This window comes from Alligator mississippiensis, chromosome 12 (assembly GCF_030867095.1).
Source record: "Alligator mississippiensis isolate rAllMis1 chromosome 12, rAllMis1, whole genome shotgun sequence".
Lineage (NCBI taxonomy): Eukaryota > Metazoa > Chordata > Crocodylia > Alligatoridae > Alligator > Alligator mississippiensis.
The window spans coordinates 6,573,720-6,587,420 of record NC_081835.1 but is presented as its reverse complement, the minus strand read 5'-3'; the positions used below and the strand labels follow the sequence as shown (position 1 = coordinate 6,587,420).

Here is a 13,701-nt window from a genome sequence, read left to right as displayed (position 1 = left end):
TAAGCATTTTTTTTTGTTTGTTTGTTTGTTTTTTACCTTTTCTCCTACCACAAGTACAAGGCAACTCTCAATGAAATTAAAAGGCAATGCATTTCAAATTGATAGAGAGTTTTTCACGTACCGTATCATTCATCGGTGGGACTCTTTGCCACATGGTGCTACGGACTTAGCTTGATTTCTAAAAGGACTGGTCATTCTTGTGACTAGAAGAATATTAACAGATTTAATCTTAAAATGCCTAAGAGATCCCAACCCTTTAATGCTGGCAAGCATTAGCCAAGCACTAAATTTCTGAGTTTAATAGGAAAGTTGCTCCATAGGGATGTTATTGTGAAAGGCTCACACCTTCCCTCTACAGTGGTCTATAACATCATAACTTGAAGTGGTAAAAGGAATAGCCAGAGATTTCTTCATCAGAATACATTTCTTTTTTCCCCATCCTGATTACCTTCAGGAGGTTTGACTGCTAAAATCAGAGGACATTTCTGGGCATGTAGTAGTTTTGCAATGTGCATGGGCTTTTAGCATGACATAGTAGAGTTTGACCTTCTGTCCATCTCTAATTATCATTTAATTGTTTTACATTCAAATTTAAAAGTGATCATAAATAATATCAACTGTATATAATATCTATTTTAACGCCTATCTGGCTTCATACATTTTTTCCAATCTCTAAACCTATTACCAATCTATATGGCATCAAACTATATAAAAAAGAAATGCTAACCACTTTTTTATGCTGGCCTAGCATAATCGTTATTTCTTTAGACACTTTGTGCAAACATTAAATTGATAAAGGACATAATGCAGATGGACCTACAGCTGAACTGAAGGTAATTGCATAAAAATGAAATGGAGACCTATAATTGTGCACTGCTTTAGCCTCTACTGTGCCGTTTTCTGGAAGCAAGGATCTCGCTTCTCATAGCAAGTTGCTTGTTCAGGTGGTTGCACCAGGACTTGATCTAGCTGTGCAAGACATGTATAACCTTACTTAAAGGGAGCTTTCCAAACTAAGAACCCGACACTAAAAATGCATTGTATTTTCCAAGCTGTAGCATGCTTTAACAAACAGAAGAGTCCTTGAATGACAGCTTTTGTTACCCTTTTGTTTGATGGTGTTGTATTGAGAAATTCAGGTTGCATCTATGCCTTTATATTTCTAGTTTTGATTTCTCTTCAACAGCACTTCAAGAATAAAACTTGACTTGAAGCATGAATAGTAGAAGTCTCTGGATGTAGTAAATGTTCGTCTGGCATTTGCTGATTGTTTCCATCTGATTTTTCAGTCAAATGCCGTTGAATGCTTAAATGTACTCTGAGGGCCTTTGTATCACCACATAATGGGGCAAAAGGAGCACTTGACACACATTTTGGTTATTAAAAGTAAAATTCTGCTTAGGTTTTAGGGCCGAGTTTTGAAAGGGTCGGTGATTGCACATTCTCTGTGATCGCAAACAAGTGGGTGTGCACATAAGAAAAGCTGAAATTCATACTTAAGTACTAGTATTCAAGGCAATATGCTCCGGATGGGCTTCTGGATCTGCACACAGCTCTGCTGACAACTGCTGCTCTCAGGAGATGCAAGTATTTGGCCCGAGGGATTAAATTACTTTTGCACCCAGAAATCAAGGCCTCTCTCAAAACCAAACGTTCACGCTATGTTGCCTCCTACAAGGATCTGATTCTTGGACATACTGCACAGCACAGTGTGGTCCAGTATAAAGGTCAGAGATATTTGTGAGTCGAAAAAAGGAAACTGCCAGTTACTGCACCTGTAACTACATCCAGCATTTCTGAATTATAGTAATAACCAAGTGCTGTAGGCCACACAGGCTGGGCAATGAATGGGTTCAATCAACTGCAGCTGCCAGAAAAGATAAGGAAAAAATAAAGGCTATAAGCAAATATATTAGTAAACTAGCAACATCCCACCTCCATGCTGCCATTTCTTTTGGCAACTCGTTACATTTATAAATACCTTTTTGCTTCCTCTGAAGCCCCCTCGTGCTCAGCAAAAGCCCCCATAATCACCTGCAAAACGATTTCACTGTCCTCCTCCTAGTCCCTCTTGAAAACTGCCGCCCGTTGTAATGCCTACAAGAAAACTGTGTACCAACTAACTGGTGGCTGATCAATGAGCACTGCCTACCGCCCAGGACCATTTCACTGTTTCCTTCGACTCCGCCATCGGTTGGTATTCAGCTATTATGGCTCGTTTTGGAGCGTGAGCACTGGGGCAGAGACTTTTTGATCGGAGCCTGTACAGCGCCCAGAGCAGTTAGCTTTGAACCAGGCCTGAGGCTCCCAGCTCTCCCACCACATACATAATCATACTACACAGAAAACGGCTGACCAATAAGGTTGAGGATCCTGGGTACAGAAACAGTTTCCACCCCAGGGTCCTTTGATAGTGAATCTCATCTCGTAAAAGAAAAAAAATTATAGATAGAGATAGAGAGAGATCTATCTATATAGATAGGTATAAAATAAAAATGATTTTTTTTTTTATGAGATGAGATTCACTATAAAAAATTATGCACACATATATACACACACACTCCTAAAACAATGACTCCACATTTAAAAGAAGACAGTATAGTCCTGTCTTTCAGCTTTATATTCTCCCCATGCTCTTATACTTCACTAACCTCTATCCAACTTTTTCATCTCTACGAATTGCCTCACACGAAGGCAATTTAAATTGCATGGAATCTGACTATGTGCGATAATTTAAACTGATTGTTAATTAATTCTGTAAGTAAATAGCTACTGCAATCTCTATAATCATCAAGGTTTCTCTATCTATCACCCTTTTCCCTTGGCTGCTCTTTAATATACAGTACAGGGCAAATGCATCGGGGTGGGTGGGGGGGGGGGAGAAAGATGCATAGGATTTTGGTTCTGGTTTCTTTACGCAGAAGGCAGCCTGGCCTCTTTAGAGCACTTACTGCTGTTCTCAGAATTTAATGTTTGCAAAACTGAGCTGTTTGTAAGGATTGATTTTCTGTATATAGCTTAAGAGGAAGTGTATCATGAGATTTAAGTTAGATAAAAAAATATGGCTGTGTTTGACGTGTGGTGCCAGTGTTAATCAGGAGGAGATAAAGGCTGATGAGGTTATGTCAGCCCAGTAGCATTGAGACTGGCTATTTTTTTTTAAAGGTTTCCTGCCCTACTGATCACATCGGTATGAAACTATATATATTCCCATACCTGAGAAGTTCCTGAAAAATAGGTGGAGTGCCAAATACTCCTTAATTTTCAAGACCAGTTAGGGAAAGGTTACGATCTTTTGGGGAAGGCATAACTGCCCTCCTCCCTCAGATTTTGAGCTATGTCTCACATTACTGCAGCTCATGAATCACACCAGTTCCTAGTCAGATTCCCGGCCAACAGCACAAATGAAAATGAAGTCATGAAACATGGAATAAGTTTTAAACAAGACCATCTGGATTTTTTTGCACCAAAACTGGGAGCCATGGCACATAAATAACCCATGCTGTCACATAGGTACCACTTACAGGATTATTTTCTCGGAACAAGGCATTTTAGGACTGGGTTGGTAAATTTTCAACGTGCCTTTGGTTTGGGTGCGAGGCTTTCGAACTAACATGAAACTCTCTCACCTCTTCCAGATAATCAGCTTACAAGTGAAAAACATAAAGATGAGAAACCTATGAAAGAGATTATTATGAGTTCGGTATCTGAATTCAACATCACAGACGCTTCAAAGGATGCCAAAAATGAGAGGAAATTGTCAGAATCTAGTACATCAACATTGGCTTCCCTTGAGAAATGCAGAAAATTCAGCTACATTGAAAACGATGCATCCGTTCATCAGAGGGACAGCGATGGTATGTTTTGTAAAACGTATTACATTTCAGCACATTTTTAAGTAAGCTCTGTTTAAAGTGCACCGTATACTTAAAACAAATGCTTAAAACATCTGAAAAGTAGTTCAAGCACCCAGCCTAAGCCATTCCTGTGTTGCTGACCATTTGTGGAGGATTGCTTTGAAGTAGCAAGGAGATAAGAGGTCTTATTGCTGAACCAAAACTGGAGAGGCTAAGACCAGGGGAGATCTGTATAGACATGTGTATATGCTATAGTAAACTGTGTTTGCACAGGGATAACTCTGTAGGTATTGGAGGAACAGAATCCTCCTCCCCAAACAGCAGAAGCACCCATGGTCTGTGAACCCTTCCTATGCTTTCTGGTTTTGGCCATAGTCATTGCACCCTCAATCACAAGTCTGACTGTCCTCCAAACCCAAATCTAACCTCTCCAAACCTGATGCTAAGTCTTACAGTGGAGCAGAGTCACCTTTATACCTACCCTTCCTTATGCAGAATCCAGCATCCTACTTTTGCTAATTCACTAATTAAACACTTACCTAACTTTAAGCATGAGAGTAGTCTCACTGACTTCAGTGCTCCTGTTCGTGTGCTTAAAACTTAGACATGCGGTGCTGGACCTAAGCGAACAATGTCTTTGGGCCTTTTTTATGGCTTTGTCAGATGATATGACTATGCTGTCTCCATTAGCATGCCACACAACCTTTTAAAACTTATCTGGAAAGCAAAAGGGTGCAAAAATGTGCTTATAGGAACTTCATGGCTTCCGCATATATGGATTGGCCAATCTGTTTAAAAATGCCTGTGCTTTCTAAAAGGAGCTATGGTATTTCACTGCTAGGATTGTTTGTCCTCAAAATGGACAAAACAAGTCATTTCTTTCCCTTGCATTAGAGAAAAGTAGTTAATGTGCCAACACAATAATTACTGTTCTTAAGAATTTCCTATTAGTTTTGCCATGCAAAGAATGCCTACGTGGGGCAAACTTCTTACAGACCAGGAGCCATATCTTAATCTGGTGTAAACCAGCATCATTCAACTGAATTAATGCATTTAGGATGATTTGCAGTAGCCGAGACTCTACTCCTGAGTACTTATAGACAGGAAACACTGCAATGATGCTCTTATTCCATGGACTTAGTGTGCATTTTATAACAAAGCACCAGAGTGTATTGTATCCAATACAGTTGAAACATATCATCTATATCATGTTAATGACCCTTGAATTAAGAACTGCTAAATACAGATCAACACAATAAACCACATTGCTCCAAAGGAACCATTATAAGCTATTGTATCACTGATCTTGTAATAATAGGAGTGCTTCATGTACTTCCAGAGATACTAGAATGCATTTGATCTCAATAAAGGAAATGGAGTCATTATTTTATTAACGCATGTTCTGGCAGGCCAGACGCATATGGGTGCTTTGCCGGTGTGACGACGGTAGGAGCGGGCCCACGAATGGTTAATGGCACACAGGTGTGTGCCCCGCGATGTAAACAACAGATTTCACACTGGTAAAAAAAAATAAAAGCAAAGGGAATTAACAAAAACAATCTGTGCTCAATTAATAATGTTAAGGGCTGGATGTAAGCCAAGAAAACCAAGCAAACCCAGATTTGTGGTTGTTGCCGCACGCTCCGTTCGATCCATCCTGACGAGTTACTGTAGCTGTTTATTTCGCACGTACACGGCGAAAACGGGTTCTCGGAATCAACCGAGGCAAACCTCTCCAAAAAAACTCAATCGCCCGAGGCTGTTTGGGCTACGCAAATATAAAACTGAGACAATTTGGCTTATTTTATAGAAACTACTCTGAGACGGTCTGAACCAAAGTCTATTGCGCTCTATGGAGAAGATGCCCAGACTTGCACGGGCTTCGGAGCAGGCTCGTACTGAGGCTTAGCAGTGTGCGAGAAGAGCAAATTGACTGCCAAAGGCCCCCGAGAGCAAGTAAATTTAGAGAAAAGGCAGACCCACAACATTATTAAAAATAGTTCTTTTGTGGTAATTAATCTAATAACGTGGAGATTGAGAGGCGAGGCAATTGTTCTCACTGAGATAAATGCAATAATGCCTTTCGCAAACAGCAGGGGAAACAGAAGAGAAAACAGGAGATGGCATCTTCTTTTATGCAGTTTGTGGCTAATTTATTTTCAAATATATAAATGAACGCATAGGAATGGATGCTTAATTGCTAATATCTATTATTTATATACATTACCTCACTTAAAACAGGACAAAAAAGCCTCACACATGCAGATTTTGCAAAATGTGTTACATCCATTAGCACAGTTCATGGTGTGTGCTCTGATGGGAATTTAAAAGCATCTTTACTGCACATCACAGACTATGTGCTGAAACATTACTTTATTATTAAAATCTTGTGCTTTTTGTGTGCTCCTTTTCCTGGATAAAGCCCAAAGAACTACATCTATTCTCTTAAAATTATGTGAGCATCACTAAGGTTAATAAAACCTGGGAAATCAGTGTTATTAAGAAACAGATCTTTAAAGAAAAAAAAAAGCTGAAAAGATCCCTAATTGATGTATAATTTTGAATTTGATATATCTTACCTAGATGTAAGGGGGGAATTTAATAAATATAAGATACCCAAAAAGAATAGTCTTAATTACACCATGGACTGCTGGATAAAATGATTACATTTTCTACACTGTAAATTTCATACAATTAAATGCAGCAGTGTCACCTTATAAAATGTTTCAATTTTATAATTATTTCAGTTCATTTACTCAGAAAAAAATATAAGCATGAATTTACTAAGTATCACCAAAATCTAGTCATTCTCATTCTAAAGAACTGACTTGGAAGTTAGTTGTGCTTGTCTGAACTTAAATAGATCTTGACATATTTAAATAAGTATTAAAATTGATAACATTGCTGGTGATACATTACTTACAGAAAGAAATTCAATCACGTTATTTACTCTTGTACCTGCTGCGATAGATTATTTTTTATAAAGGAGTTGGCGGGGGGGTTGCTTTTCTTGGGGTTTTTTGGTTTTTTTATAATGGAAGCCTTTTTAAAAAAATTATTCTGGAAACTTCTACCAGTAAACTTTTTTTTACATGCTATACAAAATGTCACGTTAGAATCAATGCAGTCGAATAAGTTATTTCACAATAATTTGACAAGGAATATGGGAACATTTATAGGTTTTTTTTAAAGTACCGCAGGAAGAAATGTTCATTGTTGAAGACTTCTTTTCGGGTCTTATATGCATGACATTTTCCCAGTCCATCTAGTTAAGCTGCAACCAGTTCAAAATGATGCATAGTTTCCTAAATAGAAAATGAGATGTTGAGACGATTTGAGCCTGAATCATTTGATTTGGTCCTTTCATATAAGCTGGATAAAGCACAGGATCAGGCCCTCAGAGTACAATTTATAGACTGAATTCTGGGTCCACTGAAGTCAGTGGGAAAACACAGCACGAAGCCAGGGTTTCTCCATTCATAGGATTGGAATCTATATATGGGTATTTCTGCGGGCTGCATCCTCCAGTGTTTCACACCTTCGAACCTCATGTGAGCAGGTTTCCTAGCAAACCTTAGGGCAAATCCTTGGGGAAGTCTGACAGACTTGAAAGGACTACTTAAAGATTTGAGACTCCCACCTTCGCTGAGCAGCAAAGAATGGAGAGTAGCATAGTGGTGGCTATGTTCCTGGTTTCTGTATGTAAAATAGAAGAAAGTCCCAAATATTGGACACAGGGAGGGGGAACACAGTCCAGGACTAGAGACAGAAGTTACAAACAAACCGGTTTAACTGGTCAGAAGCTGGTTTAAACCTGTAACAGAACAGAAGTTCAGTGCACATAAACCAGTTTCAAAATGGCTGACGTCGATTTAAGATAAAACATGGTTGAGAACAATATCAAACTTAACTGATTCGGGTCAAACCGATTTATGCAAATTCTGTCCCAGACCCCTTCCTGGTTTAAGTTAAACCATAGTCCTCCAGCATCCCAGCATGCTCCACAGACCTGGACTGGACTGTGCTGGCTGCTCCAAAGAACAGGGCTGACCCCGCCCCTTTGCTCTCTAACCTGAGCGGGGGCGGGGACATGGTCAGATGTGTCCTGGCATGGTCCCATTAAGGCAAAGTGGGCAGGAAGGGGATTCATTCTTCCCTCCTTCCCCTCCCACCCCACCGTAGCTGGGGTCTGCCTGTCTGTGGGTGAGCAGCCAAGGCGGAGGCAGTGGCCAAGGCTGGCAGACCCCAGCTACGTCCCCAGGGCCAGAAGGGATGGAGGGAGGAATTAAGCCCCTTCCTCTTAATGGGGCCATGCCCTGACCTCTGCCGCTGGAGCAGCGAGGAGGAGGGGGAGGGGGCAGCCGCCTCTGTCAAGTTGCCCCAGGGAGTGAGATCACAGAAGGAGTTTATTTCCTGCCCCTTCCTGTCCCACCTGCACATCTGCAGCAAGTCCCCACGGTGGGTGGCTACTGGGCCTGCTGGTGCTCCTGGCCTTCTGGCCTGACCCACTGCAAGCATGCCCCTGTATTTCTAGAATGGAAAATGAATGTCTATCCACTTGCAAATCAGTTCAATCTCTGCAGGTTAGACTAACCTGCAAAGATTCAATCAATTCAGGCTCGGGCTTTTTGAACGTTTGAACAGCTGGGCTAGGGACAGACGAGGGCAGCACCCAAACAAGTGGTCAGTTTTTCTGAAGGGCTCCCAGCAGCTCCAGCTGAAGGAGATGGAAACAATGGTAGTTGCTAAGGGCACAGAAACTCTTGGTACCTAAATGGAAGCTTGGCTGCTAAAAACTCTGGCTCCAATTGTGGGTGCGGAGAGCTTTTTTACAATCAACCCCTGAGGGATCATATTATAGCAGCCATATAGGGGACATTATATATGCTGCAAGCACGGAATGATTGCCAAAGCACCTGCAGCATTATGGGACAATTACACTAGTCATGAGCTAGACTTGCTGGGGCTGATGCATACTAACGTGTAAGAAAGTGTGTACCTAACTCAATGCTGGAAACAGAAAGGCTTCCTTCTAAAGTATCGTTCCTGGTTGATATTTTTTTCCCCACATTTTTCTCTCCTTTTAAAAAATTAACAGGTACCTGATTAAGGAGGTGAAAAGCCCATTTCAGAGGGAGGTTGAGCTCTGAGCACAGGGGCCTGAGCAGACACATGCTGCGCTACATACACTTTCTCCTGTACAGTTCCTTTTCCTCCACTGCTTTGGCAAACGTGGCAAACGAGCGCTTATTAAACATTTTATTGAATTAGACTCCTTATAAAATCAAACTATAAGCAGATGATGAATCTGTGCTGAATTTCCCCGTTCCACAAGTGAGCTCTGCTCTCACCTCTCAGCTCATTTAAATTCTCATCTATTTGCCACGTCTAATTTTATGAATCAGATATACAGACTCTTATGAGTCCAAACTGACCTTTTCCTTATGAAAAACTCATAACTAATCGCTTAGAAGACTTTTAGGGCCTAAACCAACACTGTTGAAGTGCATGGGGTTGTTTTTTTTTCCTCTTGACTGACATGAGCATTGGTTCAGACCATGAAGTGCTGACAACCCAGAGGGTATTAGTTAAATACGAAGGGCACAATCCTGAAATCTTGACTTGTAGGCGAAAAAATTCCCACAGGAAGTTCTCTCTGCATAGAGTTTGCCAAATTGCCTCTGAGAATTTCTATGTATAATTGCAAATTCTTGTATGAAAAATTGAAATCTACTACTCCGTAGCCTCTGCAGATGTCATGTTCCCATCACCACGCTGAAGCCATGCTTAACGGTTTTTTGCAAGAACGCAGTGCAGAATCTCTTCCCTGAGTGAAATGCATTCCTACGTGGAGGACCAGCTAAAGAGACCTGTAGTCCATAAGTCCCTGTAATGAGGAGCCTGAGGCTCCCGTTACTAAAAAGGGGAGGAAACATTGGCCTCCTGTGTAGACAGATACAGAGCTGGGGCAAGAGATTGCACGTAGCAGACCTAAACTGAGATGGGGAAAAATGAGCTGTCCTTTAGATTAAAAAAGGGAACCGCTGTGTGGGCTAGGGAGTTGCATGACCATGAATGCCACATGCCCCCAGAGGCTGGGGGGTCATGGCAGGCTCCTGCAGGCAGTGGTGGCGCTGCTGGTGGCAGGAGCGTGGCAGCGATAGCCATGGTGCTGTTGGCGGCGGGGGGGGTGGCAAGGAGCGACTGCCCGTAGACGCTGCCAGCAGTGTTGGTGGTGCCTTTTCCCAGGGGTGCACTGCCATGCTCATGGGGTACATGTGCACCCCCTACGCATCACCAATGCGCGTGGCCCAGGTAGGGCAGCGCCCCAGGGCTAGATAAGCCAGCGGCCTGGAAGGAGCAGTGCAGGAAGGGAATGGAGCTCTCCAAAGAGACCGGCTAAGGGACAGAGGCTAGATCCTCCATGAGCCGAGAAAGGAGAGCCCCAGGGGCTGAGGGCTGCTCCAGTGCTTATTTACCCAGTGCGGGGAGGGTTTTTGTTTAAAGCAGTAGCGTGCGTTTTGGTCTAATTTAAAAGTTTTGCCTGAGCAGGGAAAGTTTTGTTGAAGTGGGAATTGGCCTTTTTGCTTCCAGTTTAACTGGTGGACTGGGGGAGACTGCAAGGGGTGATGAGGAGGCCAGTGGGGTGCCTGAGCATGTACCAGGATTAAGCCACAGGGATGACCTGAGCAGCACACCCCAGACTTGAACCTTCCAGGGGGCAGGGGTGCGAGGCTCAGTGGGGTGCCCGAGTGGCCCGCTGAGCCTGAAGTCCTGACGGGGTTCAGACACTAGTAATGAGTAGTTCAGGCCACGTGGGCCAATAGCCCGAGAGGGGGCAGAAAAAGATGGGCTGAAGCCAGGAGGGTCAGAGCCCATTGCCTGAGTAGGGCAAGACCAGGGCCAGGACCCCAGAGCTCACAGGGGAGAGCAGAGGCAGGCTGAAGCCAGGAGGGCCATGGCCTGGAGCAGGGAAAACACCAAAAGCAGCCTGAAGCAGAGAAGGCCAACCCGGGATAGGTGAAACAAAGGCTGGGTCCCACAAGTTGAGGTCCAAAATAGTGGGCCTTGTGCTACGGACCCAGCTAGAGAGAAAAGGGGCAGAAACCAGGAGGGCCAAAGCCCCAACAAGGACTTGGAGGCCCGATACAAAACTGGGTTTCATTCGAACTGAAGATTTTCACCGAAAACATCAGAATATTCTTCTACCCGGCCCAAGCACCACAATAGATCATTTTGTTTAATATTGTTACCGGTGCGGTTTTCAAAATGATACGTCAACCTTTGCTTGTATTTTGCAACATTTCTTCCTTCCGTGCATCGTTCTGATTACGGTCACGCAAACTTAAATCCGGAATAATGACTCACATCTTCTTGTTTTTAATTGCCTCTCACTACTTTTTGTTTCTCTTAGATGAATGTGCAACACTTATCCTGGCCTGCTTGTTCTGCCAATTTTGGGACTTTCTTATAATGCTGCCCAATACCTGTGAAAACTGGTTGACAAACACATGCTGCCCATCCAACAGGTATTACCAGACCTCCAATGAAAACCACAGCAACAACGACTGCAATTGTGACTGTGATATTGACTGCAGCATTTTTGAATCCTGCCATGAGACTGGCGAATGCCTGGAACTCGCCTTGGAGATTTCTGAAGTTTGTTATCGCTAATAGAAAACAATTGACAGAATTTCCACAAAACTGTCTGAAGGGAAACAGGCACGGTACAAAGGATCTATGATTTTTCAGCATTTGCTAACCGGGGTTGTATGCATTATGCTGCATCCCCTTGGAAATACAATATAACGTTCCCAAAGAAAATTCTGTTTATGATTTCAGAACCTGCAGAAGCCAATAAGGAATAAAAACCTGCCTCCTACTTCACAATACATGAAAACAAAATTCTTAAGGACCAAGCGTGCTAAATGCTTTACCCAGTGTCAATCTTCCATTTTTATAAACCTCTCTTATTGCATCCACCGTGGATTCCCCCAATCCACAAACATAGGACAAATTAGACCATTCTTTTAGGATTGATATATATTAGCTCATCTTCCTAATGGATTCATACATAAACATGTATTACACATTGTTGGTTATTATTAATAATGTATGATATAACATCATTTTATAATTAAAAATTTATTTATTCAATCTCTTAAAGCATACTTATGTGCTCAGTTTAGGTAGAAAAGAAAATTAAATGAATTAGAAACTGCTAGCGGTAATTACAGCAAATGTCTCTAAAAAAAAAAAAAATCTCCAGTGAATTTTGAAGAGGATGCATTTTAACAGGGTACAGCAATTCAAGAGCATATTACTCTGTGTGTGTGTGTGTGTGTGTGTGTGCGCGCGCGCATGCGTGTGGTGTGTGTGTGTGCGTGTGTGTGTGTTATATAATAAGAGGCTATATGTATCATTCATTAGTTGTAGGAAAGAGCTCCTTAACTATAATTAGCATTAATGGAAACCGAGTGCTCACTGCAAGGGGAGAAATACCCTACAGATAGCCAACAACTCTTGGTCTTTGGCCCACTTTTCGGTCATATGATTTTTATAAACAGCAGAACAGTGCGATCTCTCCCAGCATCAGAAACCAGACATTTCTACCAGTGCTCAAGAGATTAAAAAAAAAAAAACAACAATATTGATCCTGACTGTGTTTAGTTTAGCCCCTAAATCGCCTCTATAATCTTTGCTTTCTGATAGTGGGTCTGATAATTAATAAAAAATGAACATGCATTACAACAGAAGAATGCAAATTCAGCTCCAAGGGATGGGGAACCCACACAGGGGCTAAAAAAGAAAATACGAAAGTTGTTTGATCATGTTGGGTGCATCTACACGAGCTGCTAGAGGCCCGGTAGACTAATTCTGCCTGCCACACTAATGTGCAGTAACAACTGTGCTAATGTGCAGTAGAATGAGTCTACTGCGCATTAGCATCATAAAAAAAGTGCACCAGCGCTACTGCGCAGTATCGCCAATTAAGTTAGTACCTGTTATTATAGGTAATGTGCCATAATTATGGAGCATTAATGAACGTGTAGATGTGCCCAGTGCAAGGTTAATGAAAGCTGGCCTGCTCTAGGCAGTGTTTACTTTCCACGTGCACCAACAGATCTCCACGCAAGATCTCCTACCAATTTCAGGAGAAAAAAAAAAATCCCACAGCATCCAAAATAGGAATCACTTCAGAAAGTGTAGATGGTAGGCAGGGCAAGCTCTTCAGATGGTATAAATCAGCTAAGCTTCAAAGCAGCTGCACTGAGTTCCAGCATCTCAGCATTGGGTCTGAAGTCCTGAGACGCATGAGAGGACAGAGCGCCAACCAAACCTCACAGACATTTTGCTTGAGCCAGATGCGCTACTGTGGGGTAGACTTTGAGCAGGATAATGGGGTGGGAGGGATTTAGCAAGAAAAGGCTGGATCCTTCAACCCCTTTGCACAAGAGCAGTTACAGTATGCATCAGTCTAACTGATTTCAACAAGCATAAGCAATATAATACACACAGCAACAGCTCAGCCATATTGACCACCATGGGACTACTCAAAGGCACATGCATCACAAAGCAAGGCTGGGGCCCCCCATGTATGGGGCTTTGTAAAACTGGGCTCAGGTGTCCTATTGTCGTCTTCATGCTGTATTTCACATCTCAGTGAAGGTGTTAAAACCATGGGAAGTGGAATTCAAGAACACGTTCAGGAGCTTCATTACTCTGGATCATTTCCAAGGAGGAAGTGTCTTTGCACCCCCCAAGACAAACACAGCATAGATTATATTGTAAATTATTTGGGGAATTTGCTCAGCCCATAAAACTCTCAAGGTACATAGAGGAG

General features: G+C 42.3%; 1 protein-coding gene and 1 long non-coding RNA gene across 3 annotated transcripts in view; one reads left to right on the top strand and one right to left on the bottom strand.

Moving 5' to 3' along the window:
• The window catches only part of MDFIC2 (MyoD family inhibitor domain containing 2), a 51,458-nt gene extending 39,444 nt beyond the window's left edge, over positions 1-12,014 (top strand). The window contains exons 4-5 of the mRNA XM_019499643.2: positions 3,639-3,857; positions 11,272-12,014. Coding sequence (XP_019355188.2) covers positions 3,639-3,857; positions 11,272-11,531 — 479 coding nt within the window. The 3' untranslated portion in view covers positions 11,532-12,014. The remainder of the gene's footprint in view (positions 1-3,638; positions 3,858-11,271) is intronic.
• Positions 1-13,701, bottom strand: part of LOC109286205 (uncharacterized) — a 372,088-nt gene that overhangs the window by 321,291 nt on the left and 37,096 nt on the right. The window lies entirely within an intron of this gene.